At 45.7% G+C, this 23,556-nt stretch overlaps 1 protein-coding gene across 2 annotated transcripts in view; it reads left to right on the top strand.

Moving 5' to 3' along the window:
• The first annotated feature begins 385 nt into the window (after window positions 1-385).
• The window catches only part of LOC119461115 (zinc transporter ZIP13-like), a 50,965-nt gene continuing 27,794 nt past the window's right edge, over window positions 386-23,556 (top strand). Inside the window, exons 1-2 of one of the 2 annotated variants that reach the window (XM_037722321.2) lie at window positions 386-1,256; window positions 2,038-2,142. In XM_037722321.2, coding sequence (XP_037578249.1) covers window positions 947-1,256; window positions 2,038-2,142 — 415 coding nt within the window. In that variant the 5' untranslated portion in view covers window positions 386-946. The remainder of the gene's footprint in view (window positions 1,257-2,037; window positions 2,143-23,556) is intronic. The other variant, XM_037722312.2, reaches the window with a different exon arrangement.

Below are 23,556 nucleotides of genomic sequence, written 5' to 3'. Positions count from 1 at the left end.
CGCCGCGTTTTACTGCGGTGCTTTAAAGAAACCTTCGGTAGTTTAAACAACTGTTGCTTTTCACTTTTACGGAAGAACTTATGCTTAACATTGGTCTCCACGGCATTAAAAAAATAATAAAATAAGCCTTCGAATAATATTTAAATTATCGAATGTAGCGCGCTCGAGCGCTTCTGAGCACGAGCCAACGTTTCCAGACCAGCCTGAAGGACGGAGCTCGGAGTCGTTGCCTGCTATTCGTTCTGCAAGAGTGATTGATAATTACTTAAGCATGCATGTGGAATTATTGTGCAGTATGTGTGAATGGAAGTGATAATAAATTCGTAATTACATTGATAACTTTACACAGCGTAAGAAACAAAACAAATCAAAACCGAAACTAATGTTATCTTGCTTTTTTCAGGACTCGAGCCCGCTTAGGCAGCTTTTTCGTGTTGCTCAACGCAAACTTCACAGTGATGCGGTGCTGGGTGCGTGTCGCATAGGTTACGATTTCTTGAGGCACCCTCTGAGCGAGACCAAGCTCTCTGATCTACATCCTGCATAGCCTGACAAACGAGGCAGCTTCGTTAGCGTGCTCGTGTCTGTCAGCATCGACGCGTACAGCGAAGAACTCCTCTGCCCTCCGTTGCGCTAGCGTGAGAAGACGCCTGCTGCTGCCGCTCTCCGCACTCTCCATCCTCTTCTCTCCACAGCCTGACGTTGCCCATGAGCGGCGGCAGCTCCACTCGAGAATCCGTGCTATCTCGCTGCGGCCTCAAACTTCTTCGGTGAGCACTTCCTGTCGTACGTACTTCACCCGGACAGATTACGGTGCCTCCACCGCAGATGGAGATAAATCTTGTGTATCTCGGTTGCGTTGTAGAATACAAAACGCGATGGCTCCGGCGAAACTGAGTGCTTCGACGTTCCTTTGAAGCCAGGCGCTCCTATCATTCGGAAAAGCATGCCGTTGGCCGCTCAGCTGCTGCGGCTCGGTGTCGTGGCCGCCGCGGGCGTTGACAAAGTCCTGTGTGATCACGAACGATCGCTGAACACTTCATTCGAAGAAGGGACGCCGACGCCTCTTCTGCGAGTCTGGCAGCTATGGGCTCCCACATTCGAGCACAGCTCCTCTGTACAAGCCCCTGCAGACGTGCGCACTTACCAAACGTGGGTCTTCTCCATAGCGGCAGCGTGCGTCGTGGGCCTCAGCGGTGTGTTCCCGCTCCTACTCGTGCCTGTTGACACCGGGGTGAACTTGAAGCACAATCGCAGTGAGTAATATATATCTCCATCCGCTAACCCGTAGCTGGCTGGAGCCTGTAACCGTTGCTCTAAGTGAACTAGTCGTGAAAGTCGTCCACATTATTCCTCACACTGTAAAGTTTTCGTTACTATATATTTCGGAGTGAAATGTGGTGTGTCATCTCACGCGCGCTCGCGCCCCTTGAAGAAAGAAGCAAAAAATAAAAGAAAAAGAAGGAAATAAAGAAATAAGGAGAAAGAGAGGGCTGAGTAGTAGTACCTTTTTTGAAAGATATGCTTGTAATGTTCACGTTGCCGTAGCGACGAGACGCTGAGAGCACAAGGATGCTTATCAGTACCGCGAAGTGGTGAGATACGGCCAGAAGAGGCTGAGAAGCAGCATGTGCGCACTCGGAAGTGCGGTCGGAATCTTCTCGACACCGTTTGAACACTTTATCTCCCACTTAACAAGCCATTTGCTCAACCTGTAGAGTGTGGCAATCTGCAAACCTTTATGTTATCCCGTCTTAATTACCGAAAATGCAGCCTCTTGCCTTGCCACTAGTAATTTCTGAACTGCTGTATATGAGCACACAGCTTACCTCACAAAGTTGTTATAATATATCGTTTTTCGGTGCTTGTTTTTGCGCAGAATGAATAGTGTTGCAGGGTTAAATTTTAAAGAGGGGCGGTGGCGGGTGTATGTATCCCTGGCTAAATTTTTATCTCATTTCTCTACAAAAATTTGTTTGTGTTTTTGTGTACCCACTATTTGTTGCAGAGGCTAGCATACTGTTCCGCTTCTTCCAGGTGGCTGCCGGACACTGAAGCTACTCCTCAGCTTTGCTGTTGGTGGCCTTTTAGGCGATGTGTTCTTACACCTTTTGCCAGAAGCCTGGGGGCGTCTTCAAAGAGGTGTGTCTATGCGTGGATTTATTTTGACCACTTCACAGGCTTTAGGCTCATTCTGTTTAAGGCTCACATTTTGAGGGTGCCATGGTAACAAAATGCTCCCGCTCACTGAGCAGTACTGATCAACGTTTATAGATTCAGATAAGCTCGCGAATACACGCAATATTGCCGCATGACTGGCCGCTCGAGGCACTTTGCGTGTGTTCGCGGGCACCTTTCACGCTAGGAAAAACACTTTTATGTAGCACGTATTGAGCAAGAGAAAGCTGTATCGGGAGTTTCTCATGTTGCTCTACGACTTTCTAATTGACACTTTTTATCTAATTATAATAATTGAGAAGTTGATTATTGTTTAAGACCAATTATGGAATTAGGCGGAATGCAAAAAAATAATCTGAGTATCTCCAAGCGACGGCAATTAAACAACATTACCTTGGTTCTGTCCAGCTACGTATCACTTGCATATTTTTAACGTTTGGCCCAAGTTAAGTGAAACACCCTGTATGCGCGCAGGAGTTTACCCTCGCAAACTTCGCACGGGCGCTCCGTGACACGGCGCTGACCGTTGTCTCGGTCGACGCTCCCATGAGGTTAAAGACTTGCAGAGCTAGGTGTACGTTTTTCACGCTGCACGTATATCATTCGTGATACGTGGCTCGACAGACGGCTTTTTGCCTTCGTCTTACATGAACAAAAGAGAAGAAGAAAAGAAGAAGAAGAAAAGGAGAGACAGAGCGGGGAGGGAAGTCGTGTCTGATTCAATTAATTTATGCGACGCATGGAGGTTCTGTAACGGGCATTTCCGTGATGCGATTCGCTGTCTCCGGCCACCATTTCGCGAATCTGGCCGCGCCGTGATGCCAGAGTCGAGTTGGGCTTGGTGGCGCGGGGGCGTTGGACATACAGCGACGCGAGAGTTTAGGCCACGCAGCAGACACCCAAGGCCGTCGGCGATTGCCGCCGACGGACGCCTTCTCCTTGCCGCAGATGTTGGCAGCTGATGTGGCGTGTTTGTTTCAATGGAGATGCGTGGGATTCGAACGACGAGATAGCTTTTACAATGCTGTCCATTCGAATATCGATGCCACGCGATACAGCTAGCTGCCCTGCTTGGCTGCAGTCTGACTATTCCGTTGAGGCAGGAGTCCAGCGGCAGTTGCCAGTCGACGGAAAATATTTTTGATGTCACCGGGGTTCGAACTTCCCCCGCGGAGTGCGACGGCGCTGCGCTCCTGATGGAATATTGGGCGCCTCGGGCGAGCCAATCCTCATGCGCTATGCTCCGCTAGTCTGGTGATGCGTCACGTGATGACGGGTGTGGTAACTTTAATTTTTAATTCAAGCGCTATCTTCAGCTCACGAGTAAAATAATTCCTTGCTACGGGGCCTTGATGAGCCCCTGTTGTCGGAACTGTCAGGTGTGTCCACCATGCGTATCGACGAATTCGTTCGTGTGTGCATGGTTTCTGATTCGCTAACAGGCACATCTACGCTTCCTCGATGTGTGCCAGTAGCTTGAAAAAGTGCGGTAACTGGGGCTAGTTGACGTCCATTGTAGATTCATCCCAATCGGAGCTCGAAGAGTGAAGTTATTTAACGTTGTGGCGCAGCTAGACAGCCGAATGAAGACTTTGCTGAAGCGAAAAGTGCCATTACGTTAGTAAGCGCTGGAGACGCACGCCATGTTGTCTGTCGGCATTTATTTTCTGTAATTTTGCGTTTGTATTATATGTCATACGGGGCCACCTTTTTTGCCGTTTCTCTTGGTGCTTCTTGCCTTTATCGTATTTTGCCTACCGCGCTTAGTGAAAATGCCTGATAAATAAATAAATAAATAAATAAATAAATAAATAAATAAATAAATAAATAAATAAATAAATAAATCTTTCCGTTAAAATTTTGAAAGCTGCAGCGGGGTTAAAAGCCGAAACTTATAAACGGTACTTTTTTCTGCAAGGTTCATTTGCTGTTCTATTTTGTAATAGTCATATCGCTGCCAAAGCGATAAAAAAATAAATAAAAGAGAGAGAGAGACAGAGAGAGAGACCGTGAGTTCTTCCCAGTTTGTTCACCACAGCCTTACAGAAAGTGTTGTATTCAACCTGCCTTTTTTTCCCCACGCCGTTGTTTGTCAGTGGGTAAACTTGCGTAGCCTTGTAAGCTTCATATTATCAGCCTATATTTATGTCCACCGCAGGACGAAGGCCTCTCCCTGTGATCTCCAATTACCCCTGTCTCGCGCTAGCACCAAATAAGCCATGTAAGCTTATTTGGCGCCAAAAAGACATGCGCATCTGAGCGCTTGTGCCATATATATCATATATGTGAGGAATGAGAGCCAACAGTGCGACCAGCCCTCGGGAATCGCGAGAACACCGTGGAAAATTTCAAGGTCCATTTTTTTTTTTTTTTTTTTTTAAGCTATCGGCCTCTGAGAGACGCCTGCTGCGTGTCGTGCAGCAACCTCAGCACCGCCAGCTGCTACACAGCAGGCGTGTACTGAGACGAGGCCAGTGTGGGCGCAACGCCCGACTTGAATCCGGTCACTGTCAAAAGTATTTGGCAGCAGGGTCGCCATGTGCGAAGATGCGACTCCTATAGTGCGCTGCAGCTGCTCTGCAGCTGGCTTGTCGTCGGTGGTCCGCTGCCTCGGTCAGACTTTCTTCTTTTCATTGTCCCCCCACACACACGCAGGTGAGAAAACAAAGCTCAGACACACCTCAGACAATAGAAAACCTTCGCAGATGTGTGTTGGTCCGAGCAACTCGTACACCAAAGAGAGCGAAGCTGTATAAGGGAGTGCTCACGCTGTTCTTTCCACTGCCTGAAAAAGACTAGTCATATACCAAGTGTTTCTGCGAACACGTTAAGCAATTTTTAAAAATCGCCCGAGTCGGATGGAACAATTCAAGTGCTTGAGCTGGTCTACTCGATGAGGCGGACATTACTTGCACGGGAACTCGATATGCATAATCGACTAATTAAAAAACTAATTACCTTACTGCTCATATTGCGATTTACAAATTGTACTCAGGAAGATCGCGAGGCGGATTCAGTTGGAACCAATTCTCAGGATGACACCAGCTTCGAGATATTAATTCTCGAACTTTGCGAAGTAATATGTCATTGGCGGTCCAGTTACTTTCGTGCTTCAATGCATAGGACGGTGTTTTGTTTAAAAAAGTAAGTGGAACGGCAGCGCATTCTTACTGCAAGCTTGATGCCGCATATCTCGAAAATGGTGTCATCCACAGAATTCTTTCCAAGTGGGTATGCCTCGCGGTCTCACTGGCTACAATTTGTAAATTGCAGTATGTGCCGTGAAGTAACTATAGTGACAAATTTAATTAATAAGTCACTTGTTAAAACTTGTTAATTAGTTAATTATGCATTTCGATTTCTCGTACATATCCGCCTCTTCGAGGAGACAAGCTCAGTGACTACAATTGTGCTATCTGCAACAGCAGAAACATCTGGTATATCCGGTGCAACTCCTTCGCCACATACCCGAGCCTTTTCAAGTATACTACTTAGTACTTCTATTCCTTATATTCACGCCGCCGTCGGCTTTCGCCTTTGCCGTACGGAGACCTTTGTGTGCATGCAGATCGATGTATGCAAACCCGAACAACTGATGCATCAAAGAGAGCGAAGCTGTCTGTATATGGGAGTTCTGACACCTTTCGGAAGTCATGGTTCTTTCCACTGCCTGAAATGTAGCAAACACTTTGTAAACGCTTCGTATACGTATGTGCTTCACTACATCCGAGCTTTGTACAGAGATTTGTGAAGGCCGGTGGTTTGCGTTTGTGTACCTAATGAATTTGAGTAACGCGCTAAATCTACCAAAATTACTTCGCTTATAGTTGTACAGAAAAGCGTCCACATATAAACGCTGCTACATTTACGTTCGGTTTTAATGCGAAGATATAGTATGCATGACACACGTGTACAAATATTCACCTAGCCTCGATAGCGTATACGGCATACTTCCGCGGTAAAGTGATATACTTAGCTTTAGTTCTCTTTAGAACCTAGCTTCTCGGGGCTATTTAAGCTGCGTTTGTGATTTTTTCTCGTGCTGTATGATTGTGCTCTGTAAAGGCTCTGACTGGATCAGTGTAGCCGTTTCCCGACTCATCTTCCTACTTCGACGGGCCTTCCCTAGACCTTGCGTCGAACCAGTCAAGTTGGCCCTGAAGCTTTAGCGTTCTTCTGAGCACGGGCTCTCGGTTTCGGTTCCCGGCCACATTTTGATGGAGGCGAAGTGCAAAAACGCTCGTGTACTTATAGATTTACGTGCACCTTATATAGAACTCTGGGTGGCCATCCACTATGGCGTCCCTGATAATTATGGTTCAGCGTTCTCGTTCTCTCTCTCTCTCTCTCTCTCTTTTTTAACAATAAATTCGGTGTACTTTTCTTTTTGGGTTTTTATTTTCTTCCGAAATTCAACTTTCAACGACACTTTTTGGGTGATAAGTCTTTGCGTTTCTCGTTGAATATGTGCAGATTCACAAATTTTGTTGACGCTGAAACGTGCTGTATAGACTGCACATTCCGCTCTCGAAACTATAGTTGCATCCAGTACACAGAACAACACAGTTTTTGAAAATACGTTTATATAGCAAAGGCATAACGCCATACGGCGTTGTGACTGTGCAGAAATTAAGAGAATGCATTTGATATTCGCGCACTGATAGAATTAGACTATTTGTAACATATGACGCGGGTACAGAACTCCAACGAAAAAAAAAAAAAAAAAGGGAGAAAAGAAAGCGAAGACAAGGCAGATACAATCCCGCGTTGCTATCTGCGAACTTCACGCCGGTTCATCCATTGCAACGCGAAGACTACAAGGACCCGGGCCAGAGCCCCCGATCCCTCGGCGTACTCCCACCCCTACCCCGCTGTTTCTCTTTTTCGTAGCAGCTATATTTCATTCTGCAGAATGGACGCAAATAAGTCTGGAGTTTTATGTGCCAAAACCACGATACATGATTGAGGCACACCGTATAGTGGGGATCTCCGAATTAATCTTGACCACCTGTGATTCTTTACCAGGTACCCAATGCATGGTGAACGGGCATTTTTGCATTTCGCTCCCCATCGAGATGCCGCCGCCGTGACTAGAGTGACCTACCGTGACCGGGATTTGATCCCGCGCCCTCGGGCTTAGCAGCGCAACGCCTAGTCCAGTACGCCACCACGGCGGGCAATGGACGCAAATAAGGGTAAAGATTTCTTGGACAGCAAGAAACCTTGACCTCGCCCAGGCTTCTTGCATCGAAGCGAATGTAGACTTGCAGCTACAATCCGATCGTTGTCTTCAATCTCTGGTAAATTTGCTTTCACTGACCCTTTTCGAATTAAAAAATAAAATAGAGAGAGAGAGAGATAACGAAATCGGCGTACCTTTTTCGGTTTAAACCGAAAACGCCGAACCTTATACTCGATCATTACCCGCTGCGCAGTTCCGCGACTTCAAACGCCACAATTTTTAACCTTGTGTCGAAGTTTCGATTCGTCGATTCGCGTATTATGATGCGATCCCGCAGGCTGTGGCTTCAGGAGAATGACCGCGCTCTGCGGTACCGCGCTCATGGGAAGCGGGCTCGCGAAGGCGGTCTCTGATCGTATTAAGAGTCTGACGTGTACGCTGCGCGTTCGCGATAAGTGTGTCAGCGCGTGCACGCGGCCTCGGCGACCACGCGCTGTGCGATTCTTCTGCAGTGCGCGGGGCAAGCGAGTGGGCTGCGACCACAAACGAAATCCCTTCTCTTATAGACGCGTGCGGGCGAGGCCGTTGTTCTCGTCCGCGCGACACCACTGTGCAGCCGACTGGCCACGTTGCGACACTTGGCTGCCAGTACAATAACGCCAGGGCCCTCTGTCGGCGGGACAAAGTGGTCGCAACGGGGTCGTATAGGCTGGCCTCACGAGCGCAAGGTCCGTGTGCACGCTGTGGTTAGACCCGTCGTCGTCGCCGATCACGGCAACACTTTTCAGCGACCTTGGGGCCCCCTTGGAGAACTCTGAGCGCGCTAATACAAAAATAAGTGCGCGCCAGCGATGGACGTTCTTTCCCGTGCAGTAATTTATTGTCAGCTGGCTGCTTCTGCTCCCTGTCCGTGATTCTTTCGCGCGCATGTGTCGTAATAAAAAGAAGTATACAATGTTTATATGCCCGAAGGCGAAGCATTGAAGGCATAGCGGGATTTTGTAGCGTTGAGCTCCAGCTCCTCGCACGGCGTTCTAACAATACGCGGAGGCGACATGGCGCGACGCAGCAGGGTCAGCGCCCTGGATATGCCAGGCTTCAACGCTGGAGCACTGATGAACGCCGGCAGCGACGTTACAGGCGCGGAAAACCCTCGGCGTTTGTCGGCGCAGAATAAAAAATGATTATATAAATTTAGCTTGACGTTTATCGTCTTATCCCCTTCGACCAGTGTATGCGCTCTACATATTATAGTGAATGCGCACAGCTGCTCAGGGACGCTGATGTGTGTGCGTGACCGTGCGTCCAGTTTTTGCAGCTTAGCCCACTGCGCGTGTCTGAAGTCGTGACTCTTCACGCGGGGGCCGCGTCGCGCATGCGCCATCAATACCGGGGCAGCACGGCGACGGTGCGATCGTGCCTCAAGCGTCCGTATATTATTCCTATCGCAATAAGCGCTGACCTAATTCATATTTTCTGTGAATGTGCTTTAAATAGAGTTACAGAATGGGTGCCAAGGGAACGGAAGCGTAGTCGAGGATCGACGGTAGGAAATTAGGTGGGGTGATGAAATTAGTAAATTTGCAGGCGCAACTTGGCATCAGCTATCGCAATTGGGCAGGGATAATTGGAGATCGCTGGGAGAGAAAAATAGGCTGCTGCTGATGAGGATGTATTCATTAGGGATGGAAGAAAAATACATTCCATGGCTTCATACTGGCCCAGTGCGATAGCATAATGAACTTCGATTCCGTATGCTGTATACGTCGTACTGTGTGTGTGTGTGTTTAGTTCGAACAAAATTTTAAAAAGTGGCCCGGAGAATATACCTAAATTATGCCTGTTTGGGTGTATTACTGCAGAGGCGGACATACATGACATTGCACGACAGATCGCATTTACAACACTGATGAGATCGCAGCATAGTTAATCTTTAATGTTTCACTGATGAACTTTATTCACTTTAGGGCACTTGTCCCTATATAGCGGAATTGAAGCTGAGTTGCATTATATATAGGTGCATGAAAAGGGGCAATTGTTGCGCTGTTTACGTCTAGTAACTCGGTGCTCTAAAAATCTGAAGTGCAGTCGACACCGGATGTAGTCTTATCCCTTCAGCAAAAATCTTGCGTTTAGCACGTTTCTAGAAATGCGCCTTCAAAATTTGTGGCGAAAATGCATTGATGTTACAGTTAACATTAATCAGCATTAAATTTTTCCGCAGTGATATTAAGTGTTATCTGGAACTTTAGTGGATTTATTTGAAAAAAATATTTATTTAAACTGGTCTTAGGATTTTTGCTTAATGGTGGATGCGACTTCATTATTACGCGGCTTCATTTATGCGATTGGTGTGAATGAGAGACACCGTCATGTCGCATGTACTAGTTATCGTGTAGACCGCCAGCGCGCTCTTCTTAAAGCCAAAAATCGCACGGACGCATTTCGCATAGTATTCGTGCATTATAACGCTTTCAAAGTTTCAAAGTTTCAAAGTTTATTTGTCAATACAGCATATACATACAAAAATTCTGACCTGCCTAAGCATGTTGTGCTTGTTGGCTGGTCAGGCAGCAGGTGGAGAATCTTCTAAAAAAATAACTTCATATACATGCATTTCATGTTATACACGACATTGCCAATAAATTTGACAGCGCAAAATAACACATACAAAACAAGTAAAGCTATACGCAAGGCAATAAATTTACGCACCGATGTCTTAAACTAGTCATCATCTTTTCTTGTTGCTTGCAAGACATAGATCATCAGGAACTTCATTAAACATAGCTGGTACATAGTAATTGCGCATCTTTTTACCATAATTACTATAGACCCGTGGTTTAACAAAACGTTCTGTTTTCCTCAATGTGACATCTTTTTTTACAGGAGTTTTATATTCATTTGAATAATAATACCGCGTCAACACAACAAAATAAAACAGCTCACAAATCTGTAGGATACCTAACTCATCGTATTTCTCTTTCATGTCAACTGAGTGTAATTTGGTACCGTAAGATATGCTGTTCACAATTCGTTTTAGTATGACATTTAATGCTTGCTTCTTATATTCGGAACAGTTGCCATATAATGTAATACCGTATTTTAAAACAGGTTCGACTAATGCTGTGTAGATTACTCGTCTAAGGTGAAGCGGAGATTTCCCCCGAAGGTGATACAACATGGCCGCGATGGCCCTAATCTTTCTAGAAAGGTAAACGATGTGTTCATTCCAAGTGAGATGTTGGTCAAAGTAAATACCCAGATACTGAACTGTTCGCTCTATTTGCATGGCTTCACAATCACATGGGTAACAACGGGATGAGTGTAAGTACAGTGGTTGGGTTAAAGCAACTGTTTTCTGGGGGTTTTTAAAACAAGTCAGTTTTGTTTTGTGAAGGTATAAAAAAATTAAATTTTGCGAGAACCAGTCAATTACTTCAGTTATATCTGCCTGAAACGTTTTAACGCCAGCACAATATATAGTCAGTGATTTCTAGTGCGAGCGCTGTATCGTCAGCATATTGAAAGGTTTTTGACTTAATCTGCAATCGGCTTTGCATACTTTTAGACAATAAATATATCATATAGGGAGCATCCTCTTTGAAACGGGGTGGCGCCACATGTCCCCAAGCTCGTTCGTTTTTACCTCTCTATAGTGTACCTAAATATTTTAATACCTTTATACACGAAGCTACATTATTCAAATTAAAAAAGTTCGCTTCATTGCATGTTTTCCCCTTCCTTTGAACAACCAATGTTGCAGCCGTCTCTTACTAGTCACTACCGCAAATTAATGTGTCCTCCGCTGCCCTTAAAATCTGAAGCCTCGGGTAGGCTAACTACGACCACATTTATCGCACAATGTGCCATTCTACCAGAACATGATCGATGGTCTCTGCACCATTTCCGCATGCATATATATATATATATATATATATATATATATATATATATATATATATATACAGGGTGTTTCAGCGACTACTTTCAAAAATTCTTAAAGGTTGCCTGGGGCAGATAGCACAATTCTAATTCACGAGCTGGTCTACTCGAAGAGGCGGACATTACTTGCATAAGAAACTTATATGTATAATCGGATAATTAACAAAAAATCACTAATTAATTTTTAACTAATTACCTGATGGCCCATATTGCAAAACGAATTCTCGGGATGACACCAGTTTTGAAATATTAATTCGCGAACTTTGCGGAGAAATGCATTGGCGTTCCAGTTAGTTTCTTAAGAAAACGTCGCTTTATGCATTCAAGCACAAAATTAACTGGAACGTCAATGCATTTCTCCGCAAAGTTTGGGAATTATTATCTCGAAACTGGTGTCATCCTGAGAATTAATTAGAAGTGGATCCGCCTTGTGAACTCCACAGCTACAATTTGTAAATTGCAGTATGGGCCATCAGGCAGTGGCGCACCGACGGGGGGGGATTCGGGGGTTGTAACCCCCCCCCCCCCCTGAGGCCGACTTAACCCCCCCTTTTGTTTAACCCCTTTTCTTTCCTTACGCATTTGAGTGCTGCAACTAAGATGTAAGACGCGAAATCGTCTGCACACTCGCAAAAAGCGCATTTTTTTGACAATTTCCCGTGAATAAATCGAAATTAGTGTTGTTTAGATGGTATTGGCAAACTGTCAACCCCCCCCCCCCTGGCAGAGATCCTGGGTGCGCTACTGCCATCAGGTAATTAGTTAAAAACTTAATTAGTGAATTTTTGTTAATTCGTCGATTATGCATTCCAATTTTCTGGGGAAATAATGTCCGCCTCTTCGAGTAGAGCAGCTCATTAACTATAATTGGGCTATCTGCCACAGGCCACCTTAAATAAATTTTGAAAGTGTTCGCTGAAACACCCTGTATATATATATATATATATATATATATATATATATATATATATATATATATATATATATATATCGATACCCAGCACCTCCACCAAATGATATGGGGTTTATTGGCGTTAGGTCCAGCTCAAAGAGCACCCGAGCAGTTCCAGCCAAACGCCAGCGCGAGGCAAAACCAGCGACACCGATCCGTTCGTCTTTCTCTTCCTCACTTCAGCAGCCATGCGACCACAGCGACGCTTGTGCTAACTTCGTCATTACAATATATATATATATATATATATATATATATATATATATATATATATGCACGAGTCGGTTCCACCAAAAAAAAAATGTTCTCCTATATAAAAAGCGTTCTCTGCTCTGGCTTCGAACAGTAGAGTGCACGGCCATTTTGAATTATCAGAAAACATTTACTTTCTGGTTTCATTCTTTGCGGTTCGGCATAGTGCCATAGCTGCAGCATCCTCTTCATTAATTGAACCTATATCCCGTATCCAGGGGCGGTATATTTGCGGGCAATTGTCTTGGGCCAGGAGCTGCTCGGGCGATCACGTTTGGGGATGCTTTCGCGAGATTTCGCGTGACTAAATAGCGCTAGACGCGTCGGCGTTCCTGGTACTTTGCTACGACAGCGTGTTTGGTGGGACTGTGCCAAGAATGCTGCCGCTTGTCGGCACGGACGCGTCCACTGCTTTTGTAGTCACGCGAAATCTCGCGAAAATGAAAGTATCTCCGAAAGTCGTCCGGAAAAACGGCATCTGTTTCTGCATCTGAAACTGCCGCTTTGTGCATAGTTACTTTCGCGGTTCTTTTTTTTTTTTTTCCCTTCAATGATTCAACATTTTCTCTACACATGTTCTAAACAATGTAGCCGCTCATCTATTCTCGTTCATTTTCATTCATAAATCGCCAGTCGTTTTTCGAAGCAGCTCTAGCTCCGAGACTCCCGCAGTTCGAGCGATGCGGCCCGTACCTACTGATGCCGGTACTGGTTCATTTTTCCCTTGCGCACCCAGCGCTAATCTTCCAAACAGCTCTTCGATTAATCTCCAGTTTCGATTGCACTTCAGATTTTAAGAACAGCACCGAGTCGGACCCCTTTTAGCCGAAGGCTGCGGCCCGACAGGCAGACAGACACCGACTGCACGAACACACCCCCGCCAATGACCCCGCCGGGGTTGTCCACTCCGGAGCTGCCTATTTACAGATGACATCCTCGCTAAATGGAGGATGAACATCCGAAGCAGAGGGCTGCCCGACCAAAACTGCACCGATGACGAGATTGACGTCTTGCCATCGATATGCTCGACTTGCAACGCTATATCACTAGCTCGACGATTCACCGCCTATTGTGCATGGGACTGCGTCGGCCTGCAACAGCTCTGCAGCAGGCGGTTTCTCACCCCGGATATCAATTGCTTGAGGGATTGTATTGTACCTAGAAATGCCGCTCGGTGCCAAGGACACCCTGCTATCGCTATGGGCCTTTGCGAGCACCAGCGGCGTCGACCGCCGAATGGGATTATTATTTTTTTTCCCTCGTCTCCTCCTTTCAATAAATATAGGCCGTCGAGCTATCCTCATCTCAATAAAGGAATTAGATAAATGAATACTTTGCCGCCTACTGGAGTTTCATGCCCTGTATAACTTTCGCCAACGATTTTAGCAGTGCTTCCTTGGTAGTTAATAATGGGTCATTAATTATCCTCAAGGGTGTTCCAGTCTTGTTTCGTTTGTTGCGTTTGTACACCTTCTCGTGTATCGTTCAGTCACCGCTTTTGAATGACTGGGCTACATTTCGTGTAATTCAGTGTGACTTGTTCCTCAAAATTGTTTTTGCGTCGTGGCTATGATGTTGGACTGATTAATTCTTGTGCCAGAGAGATTTGACATGGCTCTGAAATTGGCGTGGCGCTCCTGTTTTTTTTTTTTTTTTTTTTTTTTTTTTCGCGTATTGCTGAGAGCTAGTGAATATTTGTGCTTTTGATTTCTTGTGCCTCATATATTCTGCCTACTTCCTCTGTGCGTGCACGCGCGCGCGCGTGTGTGTGTTTTACGGCGATTTTCAATTTCGCCCTTAACATGTGTTATATTCCATCTGCGTGGTTTTCTTTTTTCCTTTCCACTGGACAACATTGCTTGTCTAATTTTGCCACCGCACTGCACTCAAGTTCACTGCATCCTCTGAAGTCCTTCCAGTTTCATCTCCAATGCTTCCCGAAATGCGATTGTTGTAAGTTATCGTATTTTGTAGCGGGAGCTACATTGGCCGTATTCTCGCCGTTTCGCTGTGGCCGGTGGCCGCACCGCGAGCTGAGCCGTTGCCTAGCAACCGCCGCAGCTGGCAGCGCCGCTCGCCGCGTCTGGCATGACGTCAGAGGAGGAGCCGGTGAAACCGCGTTGCAACAACAGAGGAGGAGCTGGCGTTGATCGTATATATAGAAGGGGCGGCTCGGTGGGATTCGTCGGCAAGGGCTGCAGATGATAGCGCCAACCTTTACCTTTCCCTCAAGAACCACTTATCATCATCATCATATGGAAAGAAAGATAACCGCCTTTCGACTTCGCCCTGCCATCTGCTAGCCGCCTGGTTAGCTCAGATGGTAGAGCGGCTGCCCCGGTGGTCCCGGGTTCGAGTCCTGGACCAGGACGAATTTTTCTTCAACTGCGAGGCTTTCTTTCGAGGAACCCGGTTGGGTTTCCATTGTAGCAAATTGCTACATTTGGGTGGATGTCTCAGTTTCCCTTTAATTACTTATCTCCACCTAGCGTATTTCCGCTGAGCTATTACATCAATACACTTGCCTTTGCTTCGAGTTGTCGACAAATTCGACTTCGCCCTGCCATCTGCTAGCCGCCTGGTTAGCTCAGATGGTAGAGCGGCTGCCCCGGAAAGGCGGTGGTCCCGGGTTCGAGTCCCGGACCAGGACGAATTTTTCTTCAACTGCGAGGCTTTCTTTCGAGGAACCCGGTTGGGTTTCCATTGTAGCAAATTGCTACATTTGGGTGGATGTCTCAATTTCCCTTTAATGTTTACTACAATCATATTGCTACCAAAGCCGCTCACCTTACTTCGTATGACAGTGCTGTGTTGCTATCGCATTCATTGCTTCGCCCTTAGGGCGAAACTGTGACATTTTTTTCGCACGACGCGGGTTGCTGTGGCCACACGCACACAGTTTGCGTCTTACCACCACATAGTACAGAGTATAGCGTACGCGGCGTAGCAGAACGGCGCGTTGTTTTCAATATATGTATAGTGAGCGAGAAGTTGGAGGCGTCCACGTTGAGCCCGCACGGCGGTATGGTGCGCCCTAAGCCAGCTGCAGGTTGGCCTCCGCGGAGCTGGAAAGAAGCGTGCATTCGCAGCGGGGCTTCATCGTGCTCACAACGCATATCGGGCAGGTCACATAGCCACCGGGTCAAAGTCTCTTCGGGGTACACGCGCCGCTGTGGGCACGTCTCTGAGAAGCACTTTGTGATATAGATGAACAGCAAGTTCTAAGTTACTTTTTGTTTGTTCAGGAAACTGCCTTTCTAAGAGATGCTCTGGAGGGCCGTCTGAAGTGACATCCCTCGCGAGCTCTTCCTGCTCTGCGCTAGAGCAGCCGAGGAAGTCGTGCTTTCGTGCCTCGACGAAAAACTTGAGGCGATGACAAGCGAGATCGTTGTCATTTCACGGAGCGATGACCTTCGTTGTTTCGTTTACGCGTCGCTGCCGGAGCATTTACGTTGTCGTCGGGTCGAAATCGCCTGCTTCAGAGAGAGAAAATAAACGTCTTTATTGAGAGATTCTTCAGGGCTATCTCCCCTTTCCAGGAAACCATAGGCTAGCTTTCGTCGCGTCCACGGCCCTCGCTGCCGGCTGGCGCTGGCTTGCGAGGGCGGAGCTGGCTAAGGTCTCCATCCGCAATGACAACCCCATAGTCTCCTAGGAAGTGGCCATTGGCGATCGCACAGACGATAACAGACTCCCAACAAGCGTGCCGCAAGTTCTGCAATTTATGTTACGGCGGAATTGACCGAACCTCCTGGCAAATACTCCAGAGGGACCCCCCCAAGAGACGAGTAAAGATTGTGTGGGTGCCAGCGCATCATGACATCCCAGGCAACGAGATGTCGCATCTCACGGCTCGAGGTTTCACTAACCGAGCGCCTGGCACAACGGAGGAGCCCTGGCGACCACACCCTCTAGTCTCTTATCAGGAAATCACCATGCACTATAGGTTGCAACGAAGAATATTTCCGACCCCGCATAAAACGCTAACCAAAGGTAATGACCGCATTCTTAGAGCACTCCAAACCAACAGCTTCCCCCACCAATCTATAGAAACTACCACTTCATCCCCTACATGTCCTCTCCACTTTGTCACTTTTGAGCTTTGGGAGAGTGCCCTAGCCAACTTCAGATGAAAGCAAGAAGGTGGAGCGAGTGTTATCAACGATATATGGACCGAGGTTTCACGTAAATTAATTGCGGCGGAGACTAGTATGAGACGGCTGCAAGGTTGGTAGTTATAAAGGAAGGAAAAACATGCAATGGAGCGAACGTTTTCTTTTAGATAATGTAACTTAGTGTAGATACACTAGAAAGCTTGGTGGTATGTGTGCTATGTATACCGTGCGACAATGAAGTCTTAAGGACTGCGGGTCTGGTACACGGAAATAAATTTGGTTCTACGGCAAACTATATAAGGCGGTGCTCTTAATTCATCATCCGTGCGCAGTCTTCATCGCTCTAGCAGTTGTCTAACACTGTTTTTGAAGGCCGTTCGCTGGGACACTGGTGATTTTTGCGGTGACGAAACGTCCATGACACTCTGAAACGTTGCTGTTTGGAGGCTGGTCACTTTCATTTCTAGAACATCTTAACCAATGGTTGATCCGGTGAGTGGGGGATAGCCATTAAGCGTTATTACGACACCGGATCGCGAACTTTCCAAACTTCGTTTATTTTTACCGTGTACAATTTGATAACTGCGCGTAAACCTCACCAGGCCGATGCGTGACTTCTCTTTCTGCAACAGTATATATGTTTTACCAGTTTCCATTGCATATCATATACTGCTTCGCCGCGATGTGATGATGTGATCGTCATAACTAAACGTTAGCTACAAGCGCCTGCAGGCCGGCTCCGGAAGTAGAGGCGTGGAGGTATGTAGTTGGGGGACGGCCGGGGGGCGCGCCTCCACAGCTTCAATACAGGGGAGGGGAAGGACAGTGTCCCTTCCCCAGCCCACCTCACTACTGATGCAACAGATTATAAGCGTGGGTTTCACAATAATGAAAAACTTCAAAAAGTATGTAAGGACAGGTTGAGCCCCGGGCTACATTTACACACACGTATACACACGCACGCGCGCACGCATCTTTTTTTCCCTAGGCGGATGTAAATAAATTAAATGCTTTTTAAAGCATGATAGTGCCATGTATCTGTTGAATTTAGTTGTCCATCTAGCATACGAGGCCTGGGTGCTGCACAACGGCAGCACACGCACGTTGACGCTGATAAAGAAATGGTTAAAGCTGCAGTCACAAAAAAGAACTGTGCAATAGGGGTGTCCGAATATTTCGAAACTTTTGAATAACGAATCGAATGGTGTCCTAGCTATTCGATTCGGTCTTCGAATCGAATAACCACGTACTATATTCTTAAATACGAATATGTCTTTTAATATAGTTTTCGAATGTTTTAAAACGTCAACTGTGCCCAATTATACATGAAATTGCAGCAAAAGTACAGTAAATACCATCGTCACGCGCGGGCATATATTATACTATATATAAAACATGAGAAGTTACGTAGTGGAACTGGTCATAGAGTTTCTTACAATGAGCAGGCTACTTCGCTTAGGGAGAGGTCATTCGCACTCTCTGAAGAGCTCTGTGCATGCGAAAACAAAAACTGATTGTTCGTTCTTTTATGCTCTATTTGTGCTTTTAATGAACAACGCTGTCATAAACTGAACAGAAACGCTGATAGAACAACAATGACAAACTTTTAATATTAATTGCCAAAATGGCTGTTCATTGTTAGAAAACTATTTGAAAACTATCCGATATTCGTTACGATATTCGATTCGCTTCTGGCAGTATTTTATTCGTATTCGAATGGGTGGTTTTTGGCGCACACTTGAGGCTGAGAGAAGGAGAAGGGAGGAGAAACCAACAAACCAAAAAAAAAAAAAAACGAAAAAAAAAAAACGCTAATAACTAATCGGAAGTCACGTGATCCAACGCCCATGTGACATTTGAAGGCGCGGGCGTTTTGAAATAAAGGAATGCGCAGAACAGATTGCCTTTAGCGTGGCAGAGGCAACACAGGTGGCGAGGGAAGATGTTACTGTAGATGCTGTGGGTTATATCAGTGTTGTGCTTACATGATGCTCCAATTGTACCTCAATAACTTCGCAAGTTCGACTGCAAAATAAATAGTAGGAAAGGTCTGCCAGGAGCGAGTTCATTGCAGTGCGTCCATCTCTAGTTTCGACTGAGCAAACGGGGATTTTTATTTCAGCCTATAATGGGAAAGGGAATTTACAACGGTATACATATCGCTTTTGTGCCTTTAATTCATCGACTGCATTGTGAACTGTTCTGACGTCTTACTTATTCCGTTAGCGAAAGCTAAAGCATTGTACGTCGTGGAATTAGCGCACAAACAGTCTTTGGCGAGGTTAATTGTTGCCAGCTTCCAAATTAACAGCGGGCAGAAACCTCTCAATTAAGGAAGCTTGAGAGGCATCTGCACTGAACTTTATATAACTTTATATAATATACCAGTGGCCAGGATCCTTATAAAATCAACACAGAATAGATTTTGACCGGAGCAGCAATCACTCGTCCTATGAGAAGTCAGGGTGATCGTCATGGCAAAGGTGGAGTCAAGGACTGCACGAATACGAGACTGATCGGTATCTCAGTTGCGAGTAGACATGACCGGTATTTTGTAGCGATGCCTTTCCGGTGCTAATGCCTTTTCGCGCTTATCGCGCTTTGTCAGTGGTCAGAGCGACGGTCAGCCGGTATCAGCCGGCCGTGAGCGGTGGATGATGAGACTAGTATAGAATAAAGCATAACGCATCGCTACAAAATACCGGCCCTGGTTTACCTGCCGGCAAAGCGATCGCGTCGGACGCTCGGAAGGAAGCGTTCGGGAAAGATTATAACCAGATAAGGAGACTGACCGCAGGAGTTTACGCCCAACTTTAAGCACATTCTACACAGATGCGCTCTCGGCAAAGGTCGAGTCCTCTTTGGCAGTCCAGTTTTCAGGAGTTCATGTTCATCATTTTATGCGCGCTCCTCCTCACATTAGGTGCGCAAATTCTACCGATGAATTACGACGGTCAGTGAACCGCGTCAGGACATGGCTAGGCACGGAGCATCGTTCGTCTTAGCGGACGAACATAGTGAGGAAGATGAGATGGTGCGGAAATATTTACAAAAAAAGTAAAGGAAGAAAACGGGCAGTGGATAGGATACATGGAGAATGCGGACACTCGATCTCAACTGATTTGAACGAGAACTTGCGACAATCAGCGTGTCCAATTCAGACAGGAGTGTCGACACATATCGAGGCTGAAAAAAAAAAAAAAAATGCGTACATTAAGGGCAAGAGTCTAATAAGGGTGTTACACGGCACACTTTCTATCGCGATCGAGCCAGATTAGCTAAGCAATTTTTTGAAAGCGAAACGACCCTTTCACACACAGTGCTATCATGTCGTGCCGGCACCCACATACGTCAGTCGATGTCATTTTGTATCTCACATGGAGACCACAAAACTCGGAGTATTCCCTCGCAAACTCGCTTGCGTATAACTGCATTATGAACCATGAGATCAATTCGCCTCTTGAGAAGCCGCTTTGCATCAAAGTCCAGGCACCCTTGCTCCAGATTTACGTCGCACATGATTGGCTGGAACGCCAAGCGCGTTGATCGTGAGCTCATCGCGCACGTGCGAGCTGGGGAGGTATTCCTCCGCCTCCCCTGTAAGAGTCCACCTAGTGGACATGTCCTTTTCGTCCGCTGCTGAAGTTCTGATTGGCTGTGGCGCCTGGCTCCTATTGAAGGGCACCCCATCCCAGTCAATCAGAACAACAGCAAACGAAATGGACATGTCCACTAGGTGGACTCTTACAGAATACCTACCCTATTCTGGTCGCTACTGTATTAGCTAGAGCGAATGATTTAGCTGGTTTGGTTGAGTCTACAGTTGTGCCTGCCGCAAATTAATTTTTTTTTTTTTGGTAATTGAATCTTTACTTTTTTACTATGCTTCACCGCATAACCAACTGTACTGCGGCGAAGCTAACTTATGCAGTAGTGCTTCTGGTGCAAAGCCTGCTTATGCTACCGAGTCTAGTGAACATTTCGTTAGGACATTCTTATTCGCGCTGTCATTCATGTTAATGAAGCGATAAAGATTCTCCGGTGTTCAAATTATGCAACTCAAGAATTATGCAACGCTCTTTAGACCCTTGCCGGTTATGTGTTTGGGTAACGGCTGCAACCTTTAGATGATGATTAAATACGTCAAACAAAATTATATTTAAGTAGTGACAGAAGCAGGCTGTGCTCGTGTCCTTCCAATGCTCAGACAGGCAGTGATGGTGACTGGGATGCAGCTATACCTTAAAAAAAAAAAAAAAAAAAAAAAAAAAAAAAAACGAAAGAAAAAAACTCTAATCACGAAAAAAAAAAATAAAAAAATAAAAAGTTGCTAGCCAGGATACGCATCAAAATCGTAGAAATGCTCCCGGCCAGACTTCAAGGCAAGTGCCGAGCATGTCAAGTTTTACATCAAACCAGCAGAACAATATCATTTGACTTCTGCATTGAGCACTATATATAATAGAATTGTGCGGTCTGCAGTTCTTAGATGCTATAACAATTAAGAAAAATTCCATTCATCTGGAAATATGAGCTGAAGTAGTTTCAATGTTGTTCTGCATAACTAGCCAATTCTAGCACGAAAATACTAACATAATATAATAATTAGAAAACGGGAAAATAAAGGAGTACTGCAGAAACGTACGCATGGTTCAGACACACTGGTTGAAAATAAGAAACACGTACCGGATAAACCGTATCGCTTCATTAACATGATTAACCGCGCTAATTAGAATGTCCTAACAGCTAGATGTTCACTATAAAAAAAGAAAAAAAGTTTATAGACTCGCTAACATGAGCAGGCTTTTCACCAGCAGCACCACTGCACGAAAGGAAACGTCTTTGCACTCTACGAAAATTTGTATCCAGTGTTTAGGCATACGCACGCACAAAAAGGGGCTACCGTAGCGACAAAAAGGTCAGCCAACACTACGCGATCGATTAATCTCAAAACTATTCTAGTACACTGTACTCAAAACGAACTTGAACAATGCCGATTGCCGAGGAAGTCGACCGAGCTGACGTAAAATGGTAAAATTTCGACGTAAAATTGTCGTCATATCCAGTAATCCCCCCCCCCCCCCCCTTTTTTTTTTTTTTTTTCCTTCACGCTTCACCACCTCTTTCGACCTCAAGTGTGCGCCGAAAACCGTTTCCCGTACAGACCAGGCAGCTGCAAAACATTATTGCATACGAGAGTGCATTCTGACGGTCTTTCGGTAGTTTAAAACAGGTTAAAACACCACTCGGCTGTTCGCGGGAGACGGAGCACGCGATGGTCACCTCCGGGATGACGCCTCTTGGTCGGCGGTCCCATTCCGTGCTGGCGTACGTGCCGTCGGCCGGCCTCGGCGGCTTTGTTTCCCTTTCTCTTTTCAGCCCCCATAACCGCGTGGGCGCAGGCTGCTGTGCGGCGAACGTTTATTTGGTCAACGAGACAGCGTACTTTGTAACGCTCATTTTTTTTTTTTTTTCATTTATCTTTTCCTGCCACAACGGCTGCGCAATGGCGTTGGAGCCAATAATGAAGGACGGCAAGGATGAAAAATGAAATGGATCGTTACAAAATACATCTCGCCGCCTTGACCGTGTTTTGTGCCGGGCTTTACACGCGGCGCGCATCCTTTTTACGCGTTCATCTCGGATGCGCGGGTGAGTGAGCGCGATGACGTCGTCCTCTTCCTCGCCGCGCTCATTGCGTGGAGAGAGCTGACCGGCTGGTCGCTTTCCAAACGGCGGCGCACCGCGGCGCATGTTTTCTGACTGGCGCATATATTGCGGTTGTTTATAGGGACCCAAACATAACTTGCACATGGAAAGTTGACGAAACGCAAGGGGCAAACCTCCACCATGTAATGACTGTATACAAGAGCCATTCTTTCCTTTTTCTCGCTCTGGCGCAAAACGTACAGAACGATTCGTTGTGTGTCCGGTCCTTTTATTCGTCCTGTTCTTTCTTTCTTTTTTCTGATGTAGAATAGAATAGAATAGTAGCTTTTATTCGGACATGTACAAGAACGTCCAGGGGCAGCGGCACTAAAGGCATACAGGCCTTGCCTGGCGAGGCCCACGTACGGCCCCTGATTACGCACTTGTATAGTCAAAATAAACAGTACAACTTTCACACATGTCAATGCGAGGCAACCGCCCCAGAGTTATGCAAGTACAGTGACAAACAGTAACAGCACAAATTGTACATAATTAGCATAATGTGAGAATATGCATGGTATTGCATGCAAGGTAACAAATATAATTTTATTAGGCATTTAAATAACTTAATGGGATACACATCATTAGATATGCAACATGTACAACAAGGAAACGATCAAGCAGAGTTGCTATGGCATGTTCACTAACTGAGAACTGTACTTAGTTCGACAGTGCGGTACAATAAACTGCACCTCCCTGAAGTTGTAGGTACATTTCCCATATTGATTGCATAAATATGTCATGGGATCGTGAATTTGAGTGAAGACACGCACAGAAATATTTAACTGTATTAAGTGTTGAAAAGATACTATCTTCGATCGAATGAAATGTGGCATACACTGTTCATATCTGTCAAAGCAATAAATAGCATGTATTGTGCTCTTAATGTCCTTAATATCACAACAGGTTCATTCGAGCTTAAATGCTAATCAGAAACAACACCCAGAAGTTTCTGTGAATTCGCACACTCGTGATACATTTTCATATCTAAGAAACAATTGATCGTAAATTTTTTTGTTTCAAGCAGTAAACAGAACATTCTTTGTTTTCAAAATGTTTAATTGTAGCTGGTTAGCATTTTCCCAGCAGCCTAAGTGCTGCAACCACACATTACATTGAACTTAAGGCTACAGTTATACTATTGACATGAAAAAAAAAAATGATTTGCATTTAAAAATAAGGGTTGTGTACAAGGTATGCTAGTAAAATCAATGATATACACTATA

This window comes from Dermacentor silvarum, chromosome 1 (genome assembly GCF_013339745.2).
Source record: "Dermacentor silvarum isolate Dsil-2018 chromosome 1, BIME_Dsil_1.4, whole genome shotgun sequence".
Lineage (NCBI taxonomy): Eukaryota > Metazoa > Arthropoda > Arachnida > Ixodida > Ixodidae > Dermacentor > Dermacentor silvarum.
The sequence above is the reverse complement of the archived record's forward strand: the minus strand, read 5'-3'. Positions and strand labels throughout refer to the sequence as shown.